Raw genomic sequence first — 22706 nt, 5'->3', positions numbered from 1 at the left:
GAACAAGAACAAAATGTAAAAGACCAAGTGCCTAAAATCCGAAACACAGCTCCCATTTGCGAGTGGTGCATCTTTCACTTCCTTATTAGGAAGATATCTGGATATTCATTACTTCAATCAATATACAAAATAATTCTGCCCAACATAAAGAATTGGTGTTGAAAAGGAAATATATTTATATCAATACTGAAAAGAGAACAGAACTAGCAAATGTCTTTAGAAATTCTGTCTTCCCATCTGCCTGCCCCTGGCATGTCCTCGGAGAGCCAGAAGGTAGAAGACAATCCACAGGTCTTCCTATAAAGGCACTGGGAGTCTACGATACCCATGAAAACCCTGCCCACTATAAAGCCCTGATTGGTGTGCTCTCTTTCCCGGACAGTGAACTGGGTTAGAGAATCCCAAACATGTGGAAGTCAAATTGTAGGAAGAAGGAAGAGGAGTTTAGTAACACATTTTCATCTTTTGGCCAGCATGAGTCTCTCTTTCACTCTACTCTGTAAAAGTAAGGCTAGATGTTAAATCATAAATTCCCACACAGATACTTATTACTGTTACTAATATCTTTCAACCACTAACTCCTGACTCTACAACACAAACTAGATTTTAATGAGAAGAAATACATGACTAGTGGAAAAGAATCACTGCTTGGAAGGATTATTATACTACGCTAATGATTTTTCAAACTACTTTTAGCATGTGTGGCAGAGCCTGAAATTGTGTGAAATGGAACCCACCTCCCTGTATGCAGTACCCTCTCTCTCTGACTCTTAGCCATGTGACTTGTTTTGGTGAGACAATACAAAGGTGATGTAAGTAAAGACTTAAAAAAAAAATTTGTGAGTTGCAGTTTACTCTTGCAGCTTGTGGAACCCTGAGCTACCACGTTAACACTCAAGTCTGGCCAGTTGTACGGTGGCCACGGAGCCCATCATCCCCTTGACCCCAACCCTCGGCCATGCCCCAGGATAGACGCTAGCTGATGAGCTAGCTAGATGATAATGCTGGCTGCTTGTGGATGCAAAAGTGAGCCTAGTCCTGATCAGCTGAGATTGGCTCAGACTAGCAGGGTTATTCAGCTGACTTACAAATTTATGAACAAAAATTAGTCTGTTTTATAAGTTTTAGAGTGGTTTGTTGTTGAGCAGAAGCTAACTAATATATACTAATATACCCACCAAGCCCGCTTTCTCATCCTGGGCACAGAGCTAAGTTACATTATTCAGCCTATTAGCATCAAAATGGGGTAATATCAGTGGTTCTCATCAATGGAATAGAAATGGAAATGATGTGTCATTTTGGAAGGGGTGATTAAGAAAGGGCATTCCTTTCCCAAACTTTCTCTCTCTCTCTTTCCCTCTAAAGTGGCCTTGGAAAATATGTGCTTCAGATAGGGTCATCAAAAGATAACAGTTTTCTCAAGGAAAATTTTATAATACGCGTGTGTGTATATGTGTGTGTATGCATGTATACATATGACATCTCTGATTGAAGGTGGTGGAGCATACAGTTGGACCCACCTGTGGTGCGCTGGAGCTGCAATTGTGTACAACTTTCCCCTATTTCATGTTCAGTAATACTATATTGTTAACCTAAAATTGGCCATGAAAATTAGCAAATGCTACTAATGAGGACTCCTGCACTTCAAGATAATTGCTGAACATTTAAACATTTGCAAGCACACCACTGCTCCCTACTAAGATGCTCCGGCTCTCTAGCACCTCCTTGGAGCAATAGTCTGGGTGTATCAGTTGAAGGAATAATCAACATGGAGCTTTTTCTATTACCTGTCTAATATAATTGTCTGTCTTGAATTGATTTAAGCCACAATGTCTTTTATTTATGAAAGCTTCAATTAAGAACAACATGTACAATGCTGTAATGAATCTCACAATTTGAAATATCTTACAGAAAACTATTTACTATCTCTCCTGTTTTTTCACACTTCGTGGCCATACATTTATGGATTAGTGGGAGAGAAGTAAATGAAGACAAGTACAAAACCTTCGGATTAGCTAGACTATAATTTAAGGATTAAGAAGTCAATGTCCCTACAGGAGTTCATCATTGACATTTGAAAAAAAAAAATCAGGGATGAAAATGCTAAAATCTTTGCTTCTCAATAATAAAGTGATGATCTTGCTTACTTTGCTGGATATGGATAATAATGAAAATCAAAGTATTAGTTCTTCCACAGTAGTTTTCTATCATGCTCCCTGGTATCTGGAAGAAGAATAGCATAGGAAGAAAACTAAAAACACTAGCATTATTTTTAGCTTCGTGTTTCTTGTGTTCATAGATGTCAGTCCTGAGTTCCTACAATGTTGCAAACAGTAGTTTCAACAATTGTCTTTGACATGTCTTGATTTCCCCCATGTACTAAATTGGTCACAAAGCATTTTCTGCTTCCTTTTATGGAAAGCAGGCTCAAGAAAATAACTTCCATACATTTCTCTATCTCCTGTATTAAATGAAAGCATCATTGGTACTCTAGACACAGCTGGCTGGGCCACGGGCCAAGCTCCATAAGGGCAGCTTCCCCCTAAGGTGGCTTGGCAAGGTCTCTGATGAGAGAGATGCTCCAAACTGGACGATGGCCCCAAGACCCTCGCACTCTTGACCCTATTTTTTAGATGTATTCATGCAAAGTGAGTAAAGTAATTTAGGACACCTAAATTCAAGTAATATAATCTTGTTGTTTCAAGTAATATAATCTTTTCTTTGCATATTCTGAGAAGCTGCCTCAATCAGCCTTGGGCACAACAGAACCGAGTGATGGTTAGCTGAGGAAGCTACTGATCGTATTCCAGCAATAAGCCTTTGTCAGTGTGATAACCTGGGCCGTCCATTCCTCAGGATGCTCTGATTCTGATCTACAGGGAAGTGTAAGTGAAATGCCACAGTGCAGGCACTAACGTTCTATATTTTTCTCACTGACCATAGAGTTTCACTGACCTTATAGTTACTGGATAGTCTCGCCAGATTTTGACAAAAGGTGTTTTCTTACTCTTAGTTAACAGTGTTGTTGTAAGGTTTTCTTTTTTCTTTGTCTTCATGAGTACTTTAGTGAAAGGTTAGGAAGGTCTACAACAAGGCTGCTACTCAGGGGACACTTAAACCGTGATGGTTTTAAGATCTTTGAAGACACTTTGACAGTCCCGTAGTTAACAAAAATGTCTATATAGTCACCTGAAATTTACTTTTATATGTTTATTTTTAGTATTAAATGGTGGGCAGGTGAATATAAAACTTTCATTTTAAATTCAAGAAGGAATTTAAAAACATGATTTGAGTTAGCTGTCCTTTTTAGTAAACTGTATATCTAATACAATGAAGACCTTAGGTTGTTACTCTTGATAAATAAAAACTTTTGAGCTACATATTTAGTATCTTGAAGAGGGAGACTTGTTCTGAGATATTTAAAGTATTTAGGAAAGATAGAAAAATAAATTTAAAGGGTTGAAGAAATATATAAGAAACATACCACATACAAAAAGACTGACGTTTTTTACTATGTCCAAACCTGTCATCATGCTTAGGGCACAGGCGGATACATGTTATTCCTCCAAATCCTCCAATGGCAATAATTGTATTGAATACAGAGAAAGAACATGGCAACTTTAAACCCTGTCTCAAGTTTTTAAAGAAGGTTGCATATTTAATCCCAGCAATCAAGACTTGCAAGAAGAACATTATATACTTTATTTCTTCCAAAGGTGACAATGAAACAAATATTTGATGAAAATTTGTCTCCAAAGACTATATTATGAATATCTGGCATAAATTAGTAAATGTCTTCTGATTAATTTGAATATAAATACTGAAGAGCCATAGGACTTACTAAAACTGGAAGATGATGATAAACAATGATATAGGAATTCAGTTTGAGATAATCTGAAATGTAAATAATTGTAAGATGTTCTGAATATTTCTTTCTTCCAACGAGGCTCAAAAATCAAAGACGCAAAACCATTTCATCAACAGTAAGATAGATAAATAAAAAGAGCACTAATAATTTTATCTTATTTTTATTATGTCTTCTGGTATCTACTCTGAATATAATTATTATCTGGAATTATTGAATATATAATGCATGTGTATATTTAAATAGGTATATATGAAATATTTTGAACTAAGGATTGACACAATTGACTCTTCTCTTTAGTTGACTTGGCTTTAATTGGTTTTAAGACCACAAAAGATCTTTTTCAATGAACCTTTTAAGTACCTCCTTACACCTTTTGTTCGTGCTGTTTTGCCTTTAGCTATTTTGTTCTTCTTGTTCTTCATTCTCATTTTAGGTTATCATAGAATACTTTTTTAATTTCTTTTTTTCCCCAAAAGCTTTTTGTCCAACAGTTGTTTTATGTTTTGCTGTTAGAAACTGAAGGTAAGTGTGTGCATGCTCAAGTATTTGGGGGAGGGGTCCTTGGCCTCTGCGTAAGGGGAGAATAAGAATTTATATCTGCTCTGTGTGAGACTGTGTAGCTCTGTGCAGGAAAGCATATGTATGTGTACATTCACATACAATCTCCCAATGAGTTGCTAAGCACTTGTCATGTGAAGAAGCTACAATGGAAGCAATGGAAGTAGAGAAGAAAATGAACAAATACAATCAAGGAGTCAGAGATCACTGTGTTAAGGAAGCTTTGTTTGACCTGATTTTCAGGGTAGGGTAGGGACATTAGGATGGGGTGAAGGGAATGATTCAAAAGACTGAATTGATGACAGGATTGAAGACAGATAACATTTGGGGAGGACAAAGAGGGGTGCATTAGAGGTTAGCGTACAGGTTTCTGGAGATATAGGAAAGGGCTGGCTTCTATGTGAGAAGGGGTGGGGGAGAGGTGCATTTGGTTTTTTATGTAAGAGGGGTGAAGTGTCCATGAGGACGCCTGGGAACATGGCTGCTAGACATTTAGAAACATACTTCTAAGAGTCAGGAAGCAGGGTTAGAACTAAAGTCTGTGAAATCATTGGACTACGGGGTGTGCATGACAGCTGACTTCCTGGAAGAGAACCCAATACTCTGAGAGTATGAACAGAGTTAGAAGAGTACGCTAACAGTAAGGATAATCATTTCTGTGGACGGAGGGACCCACTGTACCCCTCACGCTGTGCTACGTATTTTATGTGCATCATTTCTAATTCTTACAAACCCCTGAGGGATGTTATTATCCCCATTTTTCAGGTCAGAAAACTGAGGCTCTGGGAGATTTAGCAAATCATCCCAGGTTCTCCTGGGCCACAATATCTTACCTGGACCACACCGTCTTCTTACATTGGTCTCTAAGTATAGAGGAGGTTGGCTTGTGGATGAAAACTAAATTCTCATTGGCTCAATCAATTCTTGAAATTATCTGCCAGCTTGTGGGAAGGTTCATTAAGAAGACCGATGTTTAAGAAGTGCCTAAGATGTCACTTCATCACTTGAAATATACATATTACACAATCCACCTCCCCTCAATCTTCACCTTCAATGGAAATTTTCTCAAAAAGCACTAAACACCATAGTAATAATTTTGCCACAATTTGACCTACTTATGGTAAGAGCCTATTATCTCTGTTCTTTACAGAAGGAGGCACACGGTGGGATGTTACAAAGAAAAATTGAGCTTGAGAACGCCAGGTCTCATGCATACTTTCATTTTCTTGTCAGTGACTTTCTTCATGATAATAGATCACTGGGTGTGTGTTGGAAGATGGCTCAAAATTGTGCAGCCACATCTGTCAAATTGTCAAGAGATGAAAACCCCTACTTGAGAGGGAGGAAGAAAATGGCTTGTCACAGCAGCAGCTGAGGAATGAGGTTCCAATTTAACAGAATTCTATTTATCACACATTAGGGTGACCTCTTCACGCAGCTGCTGCTTATGCTAAAATAGAGTTTAAACAGCTAAATAATTGGTTGATGCTAAAAGAGTCAATTACAACTTTTCACTTTTCTGAGACTCAAGTGCACAGTGAAGAAACTTTCTAAATGGTTTTGGTAACACTACATAAAAGAATTTCATTGTTGTCTGAAAATGGTAGAGATGTAAAATGTGCACCCATATGTCAAGCATTATTATTTTGAATTTATCTAATATTTAATGTCTCAGTTAGACCGAAGTGACACACCCTTTAGAATTGCACAGAATTTCTGAAAATCATTTGGAAAGATCAACAAATAATTGGGCAACAGACATGAATAATAATAATCAATCTCCAGAAAATGCAAGTGGCTTACGATTATATATGTGTGTGTGTGTGTGTGTGTGTGTGTGTGTGTGTGTGTGTGTATGTATGTATGTATATATATCCTCAACATTCACAGACTGTCATCAGGAAGATCCAATTTAATTTTGATATATCATTTTACACCATCGGGTGTAAAGTCTGACAATATCAAGTGTGGACAAGGATTTGAAACAATAACTCTTAACAAGTCACCGGGAGGAGTAAAAGGTGGCACCATACTATGGGTAGCCATTACACAGCATCTTGTACAGACTAAGGTTGTTCATATCCTTTCATCCAGCAATTTGCTCCCATAACTATACTCAAATAATTCTCATACATGTGCATAAAAAGGCATGGGCAAGAAGGGTCCCAGAATGTTTGCAATAGCAAAACAATAAAAAACAAACTCAGTGTCTATCAAGAGGAGAATGAACGAATGAATGAATGAGAAAACAAATTGTGGTATATTTTTATAGTAGAATATACAGTGATGGAAATGAAGTGGTTAAAAATATGAGGTAGACTGCTTGTGATGAAATTCCCAGTCAGTAACTAGCTATGTGACCTTCATCAAACAACTTTAGCTGTCTGTGCCCCAATCTCATTTGTTAAACAGAGGTCATAAGGGCACCTATAGTGGTGCCGCTGTTGTGAGCCTGACACCTAGTGAGTGATCAATAAGCGTTAGCTATTATTCTTTGTAATAGTGGATACATAGGTTTTCTTAACTGCGTTTCTATAATATTTCATAATATTTTTAATGCAAGGGAATGACTGAAGATTATATTGTGAAGTGGCTCCAATTCACAAATTATTCATTTGTAAGGACATAGAAACTATATGGTGTTTCTCCAAAGAAACTATTTTATACAGGGTAAGTTGAGATTCACGTCAGACCATAATAACCTATATAGTCCTGAATAGATTTCTCAAGTCCCATAAAACTTAGAAGTTTAATAGGGAAAACTACTCCTGAGGTCACGTCTCACTACTCGTATGATCAAAGAGCTACATCCCTTCTCCACGAAGCTAATGAGGGTGTTGACTAGTGGCTCCCGCAGACAGAAACTGGGGCAAGGTTTTCAGAGAAGATTAAGAAGGGAAAATTACTTTGAGTTCCTACTGTAGGAAACCCCAATACTCAGTTTAAATGGATCTGCTACTTCCATTCAACTTGCGTGACCTGCTGCCACTGGCCAATTGTTCCTTTTGGGACCTACCACGAAAATACTTTCTCCCAGCTTCACACTCATCTTTGGATGTTTTCAGGTGAGCCTCGTGAATGGGAGGCCACCAAACTCAGTCACAATCTGCCATATTTGGGCAATATGCAAGAAACAGAATAAAGCTAATCTTCAAGGAGAAATATAGGAGCAAATGCAACGACGGTCACAAATACAAGAAATCATGTGCCCCAAACAGAGAGAGAAAGTCAAAGAAAGCATAGTCACCTGGCAGGCCTGATTATACTGGCAACAAATGCTCCCTGTGAGCATAATGTCTGTTCCTTGCAATCAAATATTTCTTGACTAGGACATAAATACTCAATTCTCACAGTAGCGGATGGAGGTATTATCCCCATTTTGCAAAAATATGCCCAAGGTCATACTAATAAGGAACATAGCTGAAATAAGTGTCTCCACAGCCTATTCTAGAACAGCCTACAATAAGGTGATTTACTCTCCCTCAGAAAAGATACCATACTGGGTATCACTTCATAGAACAAAGCAAGGGTCTCTATAGCTCGGGAAGCAGGTGTGAGAGGTAAAGGAGTACTGTTAGGACACATGAGTCTGAGGCGCTTGTAACACAAAAGGAAAGGAAACCAGGTCTGGGGCTTGCCTTATCCATATTTTCAGGCTTTTCCTTGTCATTTCCAGCCATCTTTGTCCTGTAGTAAGGGCCACTTGCAGGAAGGAATGGGACCCCAGACGAGGAGCAGGACACAGGGAAGTGGAGGACCGAGGGTGGGAGGGGTATTTCAGGGGCTATAAGAGATTTGCTTAAGTATCCTTAACATAGAAATGAATTTCTTAGGAATTGCATAAGTTTACCATAGCTAAGTTCCTTATTGGACATTGTATAATTTTCATTAATAACTGGAGAAACATGAAAAATGAGCTAGTAAAATTTGCTTCATTCACTTTAAATTAATTAACTAAAATTTCAACAAATGGCATCAGAGAGCTCACCACATATAACCTACGAGGTCGAAAATCCATTCTGCTTGTCCTCCTGCTCTGAACTTGTGGCTTTGCAATTAAAGTTTACAGCATATACATTTTCATTTATTTTAAAAACAGAAAAGACCACCCTAAAGGCATCAAATTAAATGCTTGACCTGCATAGTTGCATATGATTCCCACTGTGGTTATAATTATAGCTAGGATTATACTTAAAATTTGTGTTTCAGAACACAGAATGAAATTTGTAGTTTCAAAATGCAGACCAAGGTACACATTCTTTCCTCTACAAGCTCTATAGAACTTATTATTCTGTAGAAGAGTAAGATCTCTAAGTGCCCTAATTCATTTAAGGTCCATAATCAAGATATATATATAAAGAGGGAGCAGAAACACAATGATTGCAACATTTGAAATAAGATAAAATATGTGTATATATGTAGGAAAGTAGGGAAACAATAAAAAAGTGTCCCTATTGCTCAGATCCTAACCACTGGAATACATAAAATCTTAATAGACTTATTTCTGCAATTAGAAAAATAAGTGTGTGTGTGTATATATATATGTATATATATATACATATATATATATATACACACACACACTTATATATGTGTGTGTGTGTGTGTGTGTGTGTATATATACATATACACACACACACACACACACACACACACACACACACACACACAGAGCCAAAAAACTGTATACACATTTTAAAAAAGGAAAAAACTGTATTAAAATTGTAATAATATATACCTATAACAAAAGATGAATACAAGTCATGTGTATACATTTTTTGGGCACCCATGGTATATCTTTTAGGTACATAGATAAATAGATACATAGACACACAGAGAGGAAAACAGTTATTACACATCAAACACCCAGAATGACAGAAGCATCAGTCACAACGTGTATTTAGTTTAACAGTAGGAAGATTAAGCCACATCAGTCAATCTCATTTTATTAAATTACTTCCATTACTCATAGTTGGTGGGGAAGACATATAAATGTTCATATCCATAAACTAGACTAGAATACAAAAGTAGAAAAAAAAGTAAAAGTACGAAACAGTACCAATGAAAAAGTTAGTGAATCCAAAACAATTTCACCTGAAATAAGGACAAAGATGATTTTTAAGTGTCCTTCATTTATAAGGGAATTCAAACCAGTCTCCATTTATGCTGAGGTATGATTTTAAAAATTTGAAAAACTGAAATTTATGGAAAGACAACTTTGGAATAATTGAAATTTATGCAAATGTATACCATCATGATCTAAAGTCACATTACTATAATTTCTTTCATGGGTCATCCAAACAAATGCCTCCTGGGACCCAGCAGGTAATACGAGTATAAATGAGAAAATCAGTCCCAGAGTCATGTACTAAACACATAGGGATAGCCCATTATTTCTACAAAGAAATAGGTTCATTTCTCCCTTCTGCAAATTCATTCATTCATTCAGTCAGTCAGTCATGGATGTATTTATATATTTATGTATTTACAAATTTGTTTATTTTTCCACTCTAGAGTCATGAGTTAAGAGAAATATTTTTCTATTTTGAGAAAAGTAATTGTATGGATCCACAGATAAATCACACTCATTTCCAGTGCTACGGAGACAATATGGAATATTGGGAGACAGAGGGGAAGTGGAGACTCTGCACAAGGCCCACGGGGCAGGCACCACCCCGCTCTGGCCAATTATAGCCCCGTGGGAGTGAGAGCCTTGTTACCAGATCTTTGTATTTTACAAAAACAAAAGAATATATACAATATTCTGTTTTTAACTTGGGAGTCAAATTTTAAAACAAAGTTCCACTGTCAGGGCAAAAATCCTCAATTTCTAGTACTCTAACTGGGACTCCGGGACACCAATTTGCCATCTCTCAGATATTGTTGATGTCTCATATTTCTAACTTAGTTCAACAATAGCAAAATTACTAACTGAATTTATTTACAGCTGTTCAAATGCTTCATTCCAATAAATTTTACTTTTTTGTTAAGATAGGAATTGGTGTGGTTCTTTTCAACAATGTTATATATTCAACTAAGACTACATTTCCAAACATAGACCTATTTATTTCACATACTGAAGAAGATAAAAATAATTCTGAAAGTGGTAAGACATAACAGTAGTCACAGTTATGTCCTGTCAAGCCTATGCTACCATGTTTTAGAAGAGATGTGCTAGCAAAAGTATAAAACCTTTTGGTTACCCAAAGCCATACAACCTTTGAGAAGTACTTTGTAAGAACAAACTCCAATGTCCCACTTGTTTCAGACTTAGAAATAAATGTTTTTATAGAAATAATGTTATTACTATAACCCACTTGATTTCTAGTTCCCAGAGACAAGATCAAGAGGACAAATACAGCTGCTTCTAAGTGAGACACCAAATAAGTCTTTTTACAAGTAAAGAAGTTTCCGAGTCATTATTTCACTTGATTGTTCTGTAGTTTAGTGAGTACCAATTAAGCATCTTCCATATGTCAGGGATAATTTTTGCAGGGACCATGACTGTTATGTTCCCTCCTGTCATGGAGTCACCTCTGGTTGGAGAAGCAGACATTAAATAATGAATTATACCATTTTAATAAAATTATGATAAATTCAAAAGAAAAATACAGATGATATGAAAATATATAACCAGGCTACCTGATCTATTCTTTGAGGACAACATTTGAGCTGAATTATAAAGGATGAATGGTACTATTTCATCTCTTTTTATGGCAGAATAGTATTCCATTGTATACACCTGAAATCTATGTAATTTTACTAACAATTGTCACCCAATCAACTTTAATTTAAAAAAAAAAAAAAGGATGAATGGGAGAGAAGAGTGTTCTAGAAAGAGGAAACACCGTGAAAATGACAGTGACTCCTAGAGGCAGACATGCTGTTTTATAAGAGATAAATGAAGGAGTAAAGGGTCTTAGAAGAACTGGCTCTTAAACTCTAGGTTATTTCGGAAAAGGAATGAGGGAAGTTTAATTGGAAGGAATTAAAGCAAACACTTTTTATTTTATTTCTATAGTTTAACATATGATTTATAAGAACATTTGTTCATTGGAAATATAAAAAGTGAGTATATGCTACCGTTTGTCCTTGAGGGTGAGATATCAGTATAATCCTAGACACCGAGTAAGTGGATGGTTCAGATGAAAATTTTCCTGTTACCTAGTTTTAGATGGCATTAATCATTAGTAAAGGCCAATAAGTATTTCATGACCATTTTATTTTAGTATTGTTTCTTTACTTAATTCTTTTCTTTCTTTCTCTTTTAATTAATTAATGATTAATATTTTACTCAGACATGGAAATATACTCTCTCTCTCCACAGCTAATGCCCAATACAAATAGATGATATCTTGGCCATACCACTTTTCATACATACTCTTTCAAACTGGATCCTTCTGGAACACATGACTTAGGACCAAACATGTGATGCTGAGCTGAATGGAACTTCCTTCATACTTAAACGTCTGACTCCTTTCTCCCTTAGTTTCAAACTATATGCATCATTATTCATAAAACTTATCAAGCTGCCATATTCACAACACATGTCTAATACGCAGGCCTCCTGAATGTCCCATCTACATACTTCTAGCCTAACCTCTACACACCCCTCCAACGACCTTTATTTTCCTATATCCCTGATCAGTGCTGGCCCCTCCATTACAGCCTCCTTGCCATTTCAAATCTGTGAGCTAGGGAGGCTAGCTTGTGTCCTAATTCTCTATTGCAACCTTGAGGCATCTATTAACACGCCCTTAATAGATTTTTAAGCAATGCTAGTAGGACTCCAATTTGTACTCACAGCAGGCCTGATGGTTCATTTGTATTACACACTTACGTTTCCTTGGCTTAGTTTTTCAGCTGGGAAAAGCACGGGACTAGGAACCAGAAGACACAGGTACAAGTCCTGGCCTCTCCATTTGGTTGAGATGGAATTGTAACTTCAGGAGACGCACCCAGGCCCCCTGCGTCTCCACTTCCTCACCTATAAAAGCAGCTGAAGCATGCCAGTCTTTCTGCCTCGCAGGGCTCACTGTGCCTCATCCTTAGTTGCTCCCTCCCTCATTCTCTTGGTCTTGATTTAAATACCTTCCTTGACCTCTCAGACAGGGAAAGTGGACTCCTTTAAAAATGTAATCTTCCATTACATCTTTAAAACCCCCATTACTCCTGTAACTGCTAATTCAATGCTGGCTTTTCTCCCCCGACTCGTACCTTGTAAGCTACATGAGTAGGAGCTGTACTAGTCTGTTTCAGGATGACCTAGTGTCAGTGAATATCAGTTGGTGGATTATCAAATAACAGAAGTGAAAATGCTTTACAACCAAGAAGCTACACTACGACTACAATTGTTATTGTTATTACTACTAGTAGAACAGTAGCAGTAGTTGAATTACTATCAGCATTGTTACTATCAAGTATACAACAGAGAGCCAGAAAATAATATTAAATATTATCAATATTCACTGAAATCTCTTCCTCTTTTTCCCCCTCTATCCTTTTAACTGATAGAAACAAAATAATTGTATGATTAAATGGTCATATAAATACAGCCCACAGTAATGGCTCAAAGTGCAATATTTTGCTTCGTAGGTACCAATCCTTGAAATGTATGAGTCCCAACCTGGAGAAAGATCTGAAAGAAAGAAAGAAGGTATGTCCTCATCCTGAAGCAGATGAAAAACCCTTCCCCAAATTATGGGAGTAATATGAAGAACTATAAAAAGCAACCCTTGTGAGAAGAGGATTTGTAACTGAAAACAAAAGGGAGTGACAAAAATAAAATTCTCCAGGAGGAAGAATCAGTTTTCTGTTCCCACAGTGGGGCTGCTTGACTTTTCATCCTTAAAGAGGAGGTTAATGGAAATAGTGAAAGTGCCATGGAGTGGTAGGGGTGCCACTTTTGGGAATGTGACATGGTTTTGAACAATAATTACTGATAGTTGGGTACAGGGAGGGGGAACAAAGCAAGAGAAGATGCCAGTATGGTCCACCAAAGGAATTCATGGGGCTTTGTGAAGAGCTCAGAGCAGATGATAAATTCAGAAAGTTCACAGGCCAGAGATCTGATGACCCACCCCTGATCACGTCTCAGGCCTCTGGGAGGCACCTACTTGCAACCGCATCGCCTCATGTCTACACAGGCGCACTTTGTTATGGAAGCACCTTTATTATATCCCATTGCTCAGAGAGCTTGCAGGTGCAGGACAACACACTACCTATTAAAGATATCTCTTCCCAGGTATTTGGTGAAGTGTTCAATGAATTGTGATCGTGACCGCCTGCCTCCAAATAATTCAGGCTTTTGTAGAAGAATATTTTCATAAGGTTTATATGACAACAAAATTCTTCACTGAATCAATACTCCTGAGATGTTGTATTACCTCTGTGCATTTATTCACCAGCTACCAAATCCCTACTGTGCATCTAAAAATTGGTAGGTCCTGGGAATACAGGATGGAGTAAAACACTGTCCCTGATTCCAGGACCAGAAATGAGGGCAGATCTATAGCTTAGAGATCTGTGGATTTCCTCATATAAAATAAAAGTCAAAGAGCTTTGTTGGATGAGTTTTAAAAATGGCATTGTACTGCACCTGGAGGCAGGCTGGGGCGCGTCCCTGGGGCTTGTTGACATCCACAGCTACCAACTGCCATCCACCAGCAGCATCTTCGTGAAACATCTTCAAGACAAAGAGGGAAATGAGTCAGAGACACGTAATAAGGAACATTGAGAACTGTAACTTTATGTCTCCAAGCTTTGTATATTTTTTATGTCATCAAAGATTTGTCTTCTTAAGGATTTATATTTAAAACATGAGTCATTCCAATTATTTTCATTCTAACACTGAAAACTTAAGCAAATAATAGTAACAAGAATAATGGCGATAGCTTGCATTTATTGAGCACTTGCTATATGTATCAGGTCCTTTCTGTCTTACATGTTTTGTATGTAATTGCCCAAATATTCTTCTCCGCAAGACTTTAAAGTAGCCATTTTATCCCCATTACACTGATTATTGATTATTACATATTAGATCTGGAAGAAAATGAAAATTAGAATTCCAAAGCATGGTGACTGGTGTGTTTTTACTAAATGTGCTGAATTTTTATTTTTATTTAGTGGACATTCCTCACTGAGACAATAGAAAAATATTCTCAGTATAAATAGTACAATAACTGTGCACATGGCATAGGGATAGAGGCTGGTGTTATTTTAATGACAGGAGACTGACACATCATTTAATAGACTTTGTGAAATTATTTTAACTAGGCCAAATGAATCTGCTCAGCAGAAATTTTATGTACATATTTATAAAGGGGTTAAAGTAGTTTCTTTTGGTTTAAAATACATAAATGATGAAATTCAGCATAGGATACTATGGTACAAGATACTAAAATATAACATTCACTGAATTCGATATCTAGGTTATGATCTTACCACATATTCTACTACCTCAAAAATTAGGTATGTGTCAATATTACACTCAGCTGGAAGACATTTCTCACTTATAAATATTTTCCCATTTTCTTTCCAATTCCTTAGCTGTGTGTGAGTGTGTATGTATTGGGGTGGGGTGGTATTGGGATAAGATGAAATTAAGGATTTTTATTTTTCGAAGAGCACTCACTGTTATTCCTGCCCGAGGCTGCTGTTTCATACGCAGAAGCAAACACCTTTGCCATACTTATTTATGTCCTCATGCTAGTCTGACTCTGTTCAAAAGGGTAATTATTGATGGGGATATGAGATGATACAAAGAGCCTGTTACCTAGGATTTATCATCATAATTTCACACTCTCAGTAGTAGAGGTCGTGGATCAGTTGCAGAAAGAAAACTTGCCCTCTAAAAAGTAAGGGAGGGGCTGAGAGACAAGAGCTAAAATTCACAAACCATGCAGGTATTTTGAAAATGACAAAATGGAGGTGCACATTTACACAAAGATTCTTTGATCAAAGAAGCCAATTACAGATTGTTTTCCTCAGGTGTCCATTTGCAGGATTCTGATTTCCTTTAGAATGAATTATAACAGGTATTCTCAGTGGTAGAATCAAGCACATCCCTCCTAAATAGGCTCATTCTGAGAATACATACATTGGTTGAAATGCAAACCTGTTAAAGTGCCTTTTAACATTCCTGTCAAAATTCCAGGAACCTCCATTTAAGGAGAAAAAGACAAAAGCAATCGTGTCCGTCACTAGCTAAAAACCCTTTGTACAGGCATCCTATTCTCTTATCCTGGCACAAAGGATCCCTGGGGCATATATTTACTTTGATCAGTAGCAGACCAATTTTCTCTGCTAAATTATTTTTTTTCCAGTAGACCAAAATCAAATGAATCAATTTAATTGTTAATAAAAGTGATCTCTCAAGGTCATTTCTTTGTCTGAGATAAAGTGAAGGAAATGAAAACATGTTCAATTTCTCTTTAGTCCCTGAATTATGATACATCTAGATTGGTTAATGTAACAGTAGCTATGTGACATAGACGATGGGATATCTGAAGCCAGGAATGTTCAAGGACTCAAATCATTAGGGTCATGCGGCAGAAGCAGGGGCTTCAAGTTCTCTCTCCATATCCCTTCTTGTCTTCCAAAGTAAGAAAAATTTCACAGGACTAGGCTACAAAAAAAAACCAACCAAAACACGAAAAACAGAACAACAACAACAACAACAGACCAAACCACAACAAAAATAAAACAAAAAAAAGGACTAATTCTTTTCTTTTTTTTTGAAGCTAATCTTGACTATGTATTTACATATTGGCCTATGAGATGTAAGCAGAAACTTTCTCTGTTTCCTTTTTTTCCTTCCTGCCTTTTGGCATATGGATGGGAGAGTCAGAGCTACAGCAACCAACTTAATCCAAGAGGCAACTTTAGGAATGGAGCCTACTCAAGGTGGAACCAGAAGGTGCAAGGAGTCAGGATATGTGGCAACACAGATCACCATATCAACTCCAAATGATCTCCTCCAACTTTACATAAGAGAGAAAGGAACTCTATTTTACATAAGCCACTTGTTTTGGGCTTTTTGTCTCTTGCAGCTCACACACACACACACACACACACACACACACACACAGAAAATCTAAAATTGATTTTGAAATTATTATTCTCTTTGGATTCTTTCGAAATCATTTTTAAGATAGGTAATAGTCATTATTACACAAAATAATGAGAGTGGACACTTGACTTGATTTCATTATTAAATGATATAGTCGATGACTCAGCTTAACATTTAAGTCTCACTTATGGCCTCCTATGATGAATGTATTATTCTATTACTATGGTTTCTTATTAGAAGGAGCTTACCATTGTACCATGCTAGAATAATTCTTCCCAGAAATTGCTTTCATTAAATTGCTTTCTCACTTATTTTAATGATGTATATTCATGTGGAAATCAATGCTCTTGGAATACAGTAAACACATTTTTTACTAAAACATTGTCTTTATGTTATACATAGTCTTTTTTGGAGGAGAACTTCTTTCTAATTTTGATCCTACGTCTTTTCATCTATGCATTTCTGCTTTTAACTCAGTATTACATATTCACACAGAAGCTGTTTAGAATGGTTACGGAACTACAAAGGAAGAACTCATAAGTGTCCTTTTATCCTACATCAACTCTACCCTTGTCAGACTTCTATTTTAATTAGGGAATATTAATTCAGAAAACATGGGTCAGCAAGAGTGCTGAAACAGAGGTAATTACAGGCTCAGAACTTATTACTCTCTTTAGACAATCAGAATATTTATTTACCAATCCCATGCATCCCTAGTGAATCATGAGTCACATGTAAAAGGTATGTATTGATTGCCAGAGCCTTCCTTGTGTGTCTCTCATCAGTATACATAAAAAAGTAGCTTTGTGTGGCCCCGAGTTTAGCAGTCCTTTTCAGTTCTACTCCAAAGTGAGATAAGCTCACCTTTACCATGTGTCAGTCTAGATCAGAAGACCACAGGACTGGCAGTGGATACCTGAGGTGAAGCATCTAACAAACAAGAGTGAGGGTCTGGACTAGAGGAATACTATGTGCAGGACATTTTCTAACAGCATATCTGCCCATCTCAATTTCCAGTTCTGGGCAACACCCCTAGAAAGTTGTGGCATGGATAGTCCTATTGTTGAGTGACACAGGGGGCCATTATATCACAGGTGTATGAATATCTTGCACTTTAACCCAACGTATAGCTGAGCATGTGGCAACAATGATCCATGTCTAATAATTATGCAGGTATGGAAGTCACCATCCCCATCAGAATTCAGGCAAATTAATGATAACTAATCTGAAAATTTTCACATCATTTTCCTTTTCTTTTCCTGTTACATTTTGTATCATGGTCTCCATAAGACCGATGGCATTACTTTTTCTGTAATTGGTTTCTATGCTGTGACTCAGAGGCAGGTTGCCTCCTCCTGTTTAAAAAACAAAACAACAGTTCTCATCGTGGATTCTCTTTGTCTCTGAAGAGTTCATATCAGAGTCAATTACTATGGAACTGCCTAAGATATCAGAAAACTCCTTCCTTATTCTCTTAATGTGTATGGTGTTCTTTCTACACACACAGCCCTCCTGGAAAGTCCATTGACTTGCAGACATCAACAGGTTCACCAAGTCAGGGACTTTCTCAACATTTCTACGAGGATAATTTATATGGAGAAACTGCAAATTTTTCTACATGGTAGAGATAGGCAGGAACTGACATCATTTTTGAACAGCTGTGTGCTTTACAATACAATAACCATCCTTATTTTATTTCCTTAACGCCTATCTGTTATGTTAGAATTAGAAACGTGTGGTTTAGTGTTTTAAACCATTTAACAAGAGGTTCTTGCATACAGAGTTCTGTCAGATTTTACAGGTGTAACAGAATCATAGCAAATGATGTCTGTCCCTTCCACACACACAAAAACATCTGGGCCACTTGCTGAGCGTCTGTGAGGGGGTGGGAGGGGCCTGGGCCGGTTGCCAGGCAGCCTAAGTGGTGTTTTACCAAGAGGTTGCTGCAGGAGCTTCAGTTGCCTGGCAACTGGGTCCTCAGCCACAGCATTTTTCTTAATGAAGGTTTTTCACGATTCTCTGTGTGATTACCTCTGCTGAATACCTAGACACATTACCTCTAAATTATCAACTTATTCCTCCAGATTAACGACAATTTCTAATGAAAACAGCTTTGTATAACTCTGCTAACAGTCTCTTCACATTTCACTTTCTATTAATATTCTAACTGCAGGCTGATTTGGTGGCCCTTCGAAACACTATTTTTCCAGCTGTGGTTTTATAAATAAGAGTTACTTAATAAGTATAATATGGTTTTAAAGAATACTATGATCATTTTAGGTCATCTCTCGGGAACACTCATGTAAATTCTGTGCAGAGTTCATAGTTCTATATTCTATTTAGTCTTTATATATATATATATAAAGAGAGAGCGAGAGCGAGAGCGAGAGCGAGAGCGAGAGCGAGAGCGAGAGCGAGAGAGAGAGAGAGAGAGAGAGAGAGAACAGAAAACACACCTCCGAGAGGTTCTCACATTATTTAAAAGACAGAATGGACATGAACTTAATATTTCTCATAGTTCACTAACAGAGATGAGAGAAGAAATAAAAACTAGATGTGGTTGCTTCTTTGAAGGTATTCCTACATGCAATCTTTGAAATAACCTAGATCATATTTTTAAAATCTTTCATGGAAGTTTGAATAGTTGTTTGTCAAAACTGAATAATATTAATATTATTTCATCTATAATGAATTGAGCAGAAAATTCAACCTTTCACAATATCATAGAAATGTTGCATAAGGCTTTCCCAATTATTAGCATGTTTAATATCATTTTAGCATATAATTATTAGAAATCTAATTTGAATATTTGTATCTTGGATCTTTCACAAACATCTTTGTACCAATAAACCTGTATAAGTATTTACAAACTTACATTAACGTTTTAGAAAATTTAATGTTAAAATAATAGTTACAAAGCATTAAAATAATTTTGTTCTCAATTCATGAATTTTAATTCTCTCTTTTTATAAAGATTCATACTAGAACAAGATATATAAACCTGCCCTTCTGCTTTCTAAACACCAAACAAAAAAACACAAAACAAAACCAAAAATAAAAATAGAGTCATTGAATCTGAATTGCTCTCTTCTGATTAACTGCCCTGCCGTTTTTAGTCAAATTCTAGGGCACTTCCAATTTCTTGGGAGCATTGAACTCTTCCTAATATATAGTAGTGATTCCTCAAAAGTCACAGACATGCATTTGAGGGGTGTTCTTCATAATTTACTAGACTGTGATTGGTTCATCCTGAATGAAATACATTTTCCATTCCAACAATTCTAATCCTATACATAAGTACCATTGTATTGGTTTTCCATTACATGAATAAATATTTACAAAAATGGGAAAATTTTATCTGTAGTTTCCATATTTTATCTGAAAGCCCTTTCAGGACTTGTTATGACACAATCAAATCAAAGGTACATAATAAATGTGGTGACAAGCCCAGTGTTGTATCAAATCCACCCATGGAGCTGCTAAAAATATAGGTGCCCTTATCCCATCACCCAGAAAGCCTAATTTGGTTCTTCTGGATTTGGACCTTTGCACTTCTAGTTTTTAATAACCCTCTTAGTGAGTCTGATTGTAGAAGGCCATTATAACAGGGCTCCCTTAAATTTCATCAAGTCCCACGGATGGTGAGGATGGTATGTCCATGTTTGAGTGGGTTGTAACACTGTTGCCTGATACTGTACCTGTGTAGTGGCTGTGGAAGTAGTACTGCTTCTCGATCCCCACATTTGTTGAAATTGTACCCTGATTTCTGCAAATGTTTCAATGATGACAGCGATAAACACATTCTGAAAGAAAATTACAAAACCACATTTACCAAAGACTGGGAATGAGGAAGCAGTGGGCATGTGAAAACAAACAAAAGTTCTGTAGAAACTGTCAGAAAATACAGCTTTTATTAATATTAGGACAAATTTTTATAGTACCTTTACAAGCCAGGCAAGGAAGAATATGAGAGTGATGAAATAGAAGTAGGAACGCCAGCGAGGAAAGCTGTCAATTGCTCTATACATGAGAAACACCCAGCCTTCCTGTGAGGCAGCCTCATAGACTGTGAATATGCTGGTGCCTGTCACGAGAGAGGAGAGCAGACTGAGTTAGGGGGGACTTTTGAAATGAGAAGTCATTTTTCAGAAAAACAATCAGTATTGATCCATGGTCATTTTTTCAATGACGAAAGCTCTTCTAAATGGACTGAAATAGCATGCAGCATTTTATTGTTCTTCTTAGGATTTTGATACAGTTGTTTCTGACTTCAAGCCAGGACAATTTTAATAGCTGTAGCAATAAAACAATTTTATGTTATAACTTGAGCTGTTAAATGCATTTAACAATGTGGAAAAGGAAATTAACATTCAAACCAAGTAAAGACATAATAAAAAAGAAGGTGTATCACATAAGCTTGCCCGTTGGGGTTTACTACTTATAGTGTGCTGAAAAGCACTTGCTATAGTTTTAACCAGAATGAAATAAATCTGGAAACTGGGTTTCATTTGAAATCACTTTCTCATTGGGAGATTAAAGTATCTTACTTCGGCTCCAAAAATTAAAATTGAAGCCTGTCTTTGGGTGTCATAGGGTTTACTGAACACCAAAATGTAAGGTGCTAACTACATTATCAAATAGTACTTTGTATATTCTGAGAGAATTGTCTCATTGAAAATACTACTGATAGTGGAAAGAAAGAAAATGAACAATATATGGGCAGATTGTTGAACATACAGTTAAGAGAACCTAAAATGCCATTCAGAGGAAAGACAGTGTTTAATTCTCACAGCATTATTTCCCCATTTTACAGATCGGCATGTGTTATTATTTCCCCATTTTACAGATCGGAAAACTAAAGCACATAAAAAGTAAGCAATTTATTTAAGGATGTACAGATAATAATAGGTGAATTAGAATTAACCCAGCCATTCTGAAAAAGGACATACATATTTAACTGTGATAATATCCTGCCTCCTGACATCCTTTCTGTGATTTAGTTTTCCCATCTGTAAAATGGGGAAATAATAACGCATACCTCACAGTGTTGTGAGGATTAAATGATTTCCTTTCTGTAAAGTGGCATATGGTGAGTACTTCATAATTTTAGGTATTATTATTATTGTAACAATTAAAATATTGCTTAATATTATTTTGTGAGAGAACAGAAATAAAAATACTGAATTAAAGTTGTTTATAAGACAAATATATATTGTTATTTATAAAACTGGTAAAATTTGCACCTCAAAAAATTCCACTGCTATGAGTTAAATTATTATAGGATATAAAACCAACATTCACCTATGAGTATATATGTTCTAACCGCACAGAAATTTAAAACTAGGATCTGCATATGATCAAATGCCCAGACTAAGAAGGGGGTTACTAAAGTTGGCTGAGGACATAATGTCTCTGGGGCTGTGAATGCAGATAGACTAATCAGAGCATCCGTGAATACCAAAGCATGCAGAATGGCAGAAAAAGTCTAGAAGTAAGTGGGACAAATGGGAGATAAAGAGGCTTAAAAGAAAAGCTGAGAGAAAGAAGGAAAACATATTCCTATTTGGTCATTATGTAAAATCTAACTTCATATATGTACTGCTCTCACTTTAAGAATCATATTTTGTACATTAAGTCTTTGCCATAACAACTAGTATTTGTAGAACATGTTTCGTTTCAAGGTTCTTTTACATACTTAAATGCTAAAGAAACCCCTGTCTAATTAATCAGGTAGATGAGTAGGTGGGTAAAAGGGCAGATACCGTCAATCACAATTTGTAGAAAAGGTCACTAGTTAATGAATTTGCCTGAGGTAGAAAGTGACAGAACCAGAAATTGAACTCGCATCAACACGTCCATGTCTTAAACTCTTTTCCTTTCCTGTGTTACTTATATTTCCTCCTGCTTGAGACCAGGACTTTAAAAAGAACATATTTTCTCTTATTAGCTTTAATTTGAATAAAGTCCTTTTTTTTTTTCCTGAGGGACTATGGTGACTAAGTTTATAGTACATTGAGGAACTCATGCAAGAAGATGACTTTTAAGAGAAAGATTCACAGAACAACATTTACAAACATAAAATGCCAACAGAAAAGAGAAGTGACTATTATGATGCGTATGTACAAAAAAAAGGACAATTTTCCTTTTGTGGACTGAATATGAAGGACAATTTCAACATAAACCAATTAATTTATGTCCCTTATTTTCTTC

The 22706-nt window shown here is 36.5% G+C and overlaps 1 protein-coding gene across 5 annotated transcripts in view; it reads right to left on the bottom strand.

The window, feature by feature from the left end:
- Positions 1–22706, bottom strand: part of NALCN (sodium leak channel, non-selective) — a 294980-nt gene that overhangs the window by 172744 nt on the left and 99530 nt on the right. For all 5 annotated transcript variants that reach the window (XM_074329501.2, XM_074329500.2, XM_074329499.2 and 2 more), the window contains 3 exons: positions 20438–20580; positions 20195–20299; positions 14025–14111 (listed from right to left, as the gene is read on the bottom strand). In XM_074329501.2, coding sequence (XP_074185602.1) covers positions 14025–14111; positions 20195–20299; positions 20438–20580 — 335 coding nt within the window. The remainder of the gene's footprint in view (positions 1–14024; positions 14112–20194; positions 20300–20437; positions 20581–22706) is intronic.

The sequence above is a fragment of the Rhinolophus sinicus genome, chromosome 16, assembly GCF_057876585.1.
Source record: "Rhinolophus sinicus isolate RSI-liver-muscle chromosome 16, RSI-T2T, whole genome shotgun sequence".
NCBI lineage: Eukaryota > Metazoa > Chordata > Mammalia > Chiroptera > Rhinolophidae > Rhinolophus > Rhinolophus sinicus.
The sequence above is the reverse complement of the archived record's forward strand: the minus strand, read 5'-3'. Positions and strand labels throughout refer to the sequence as shown.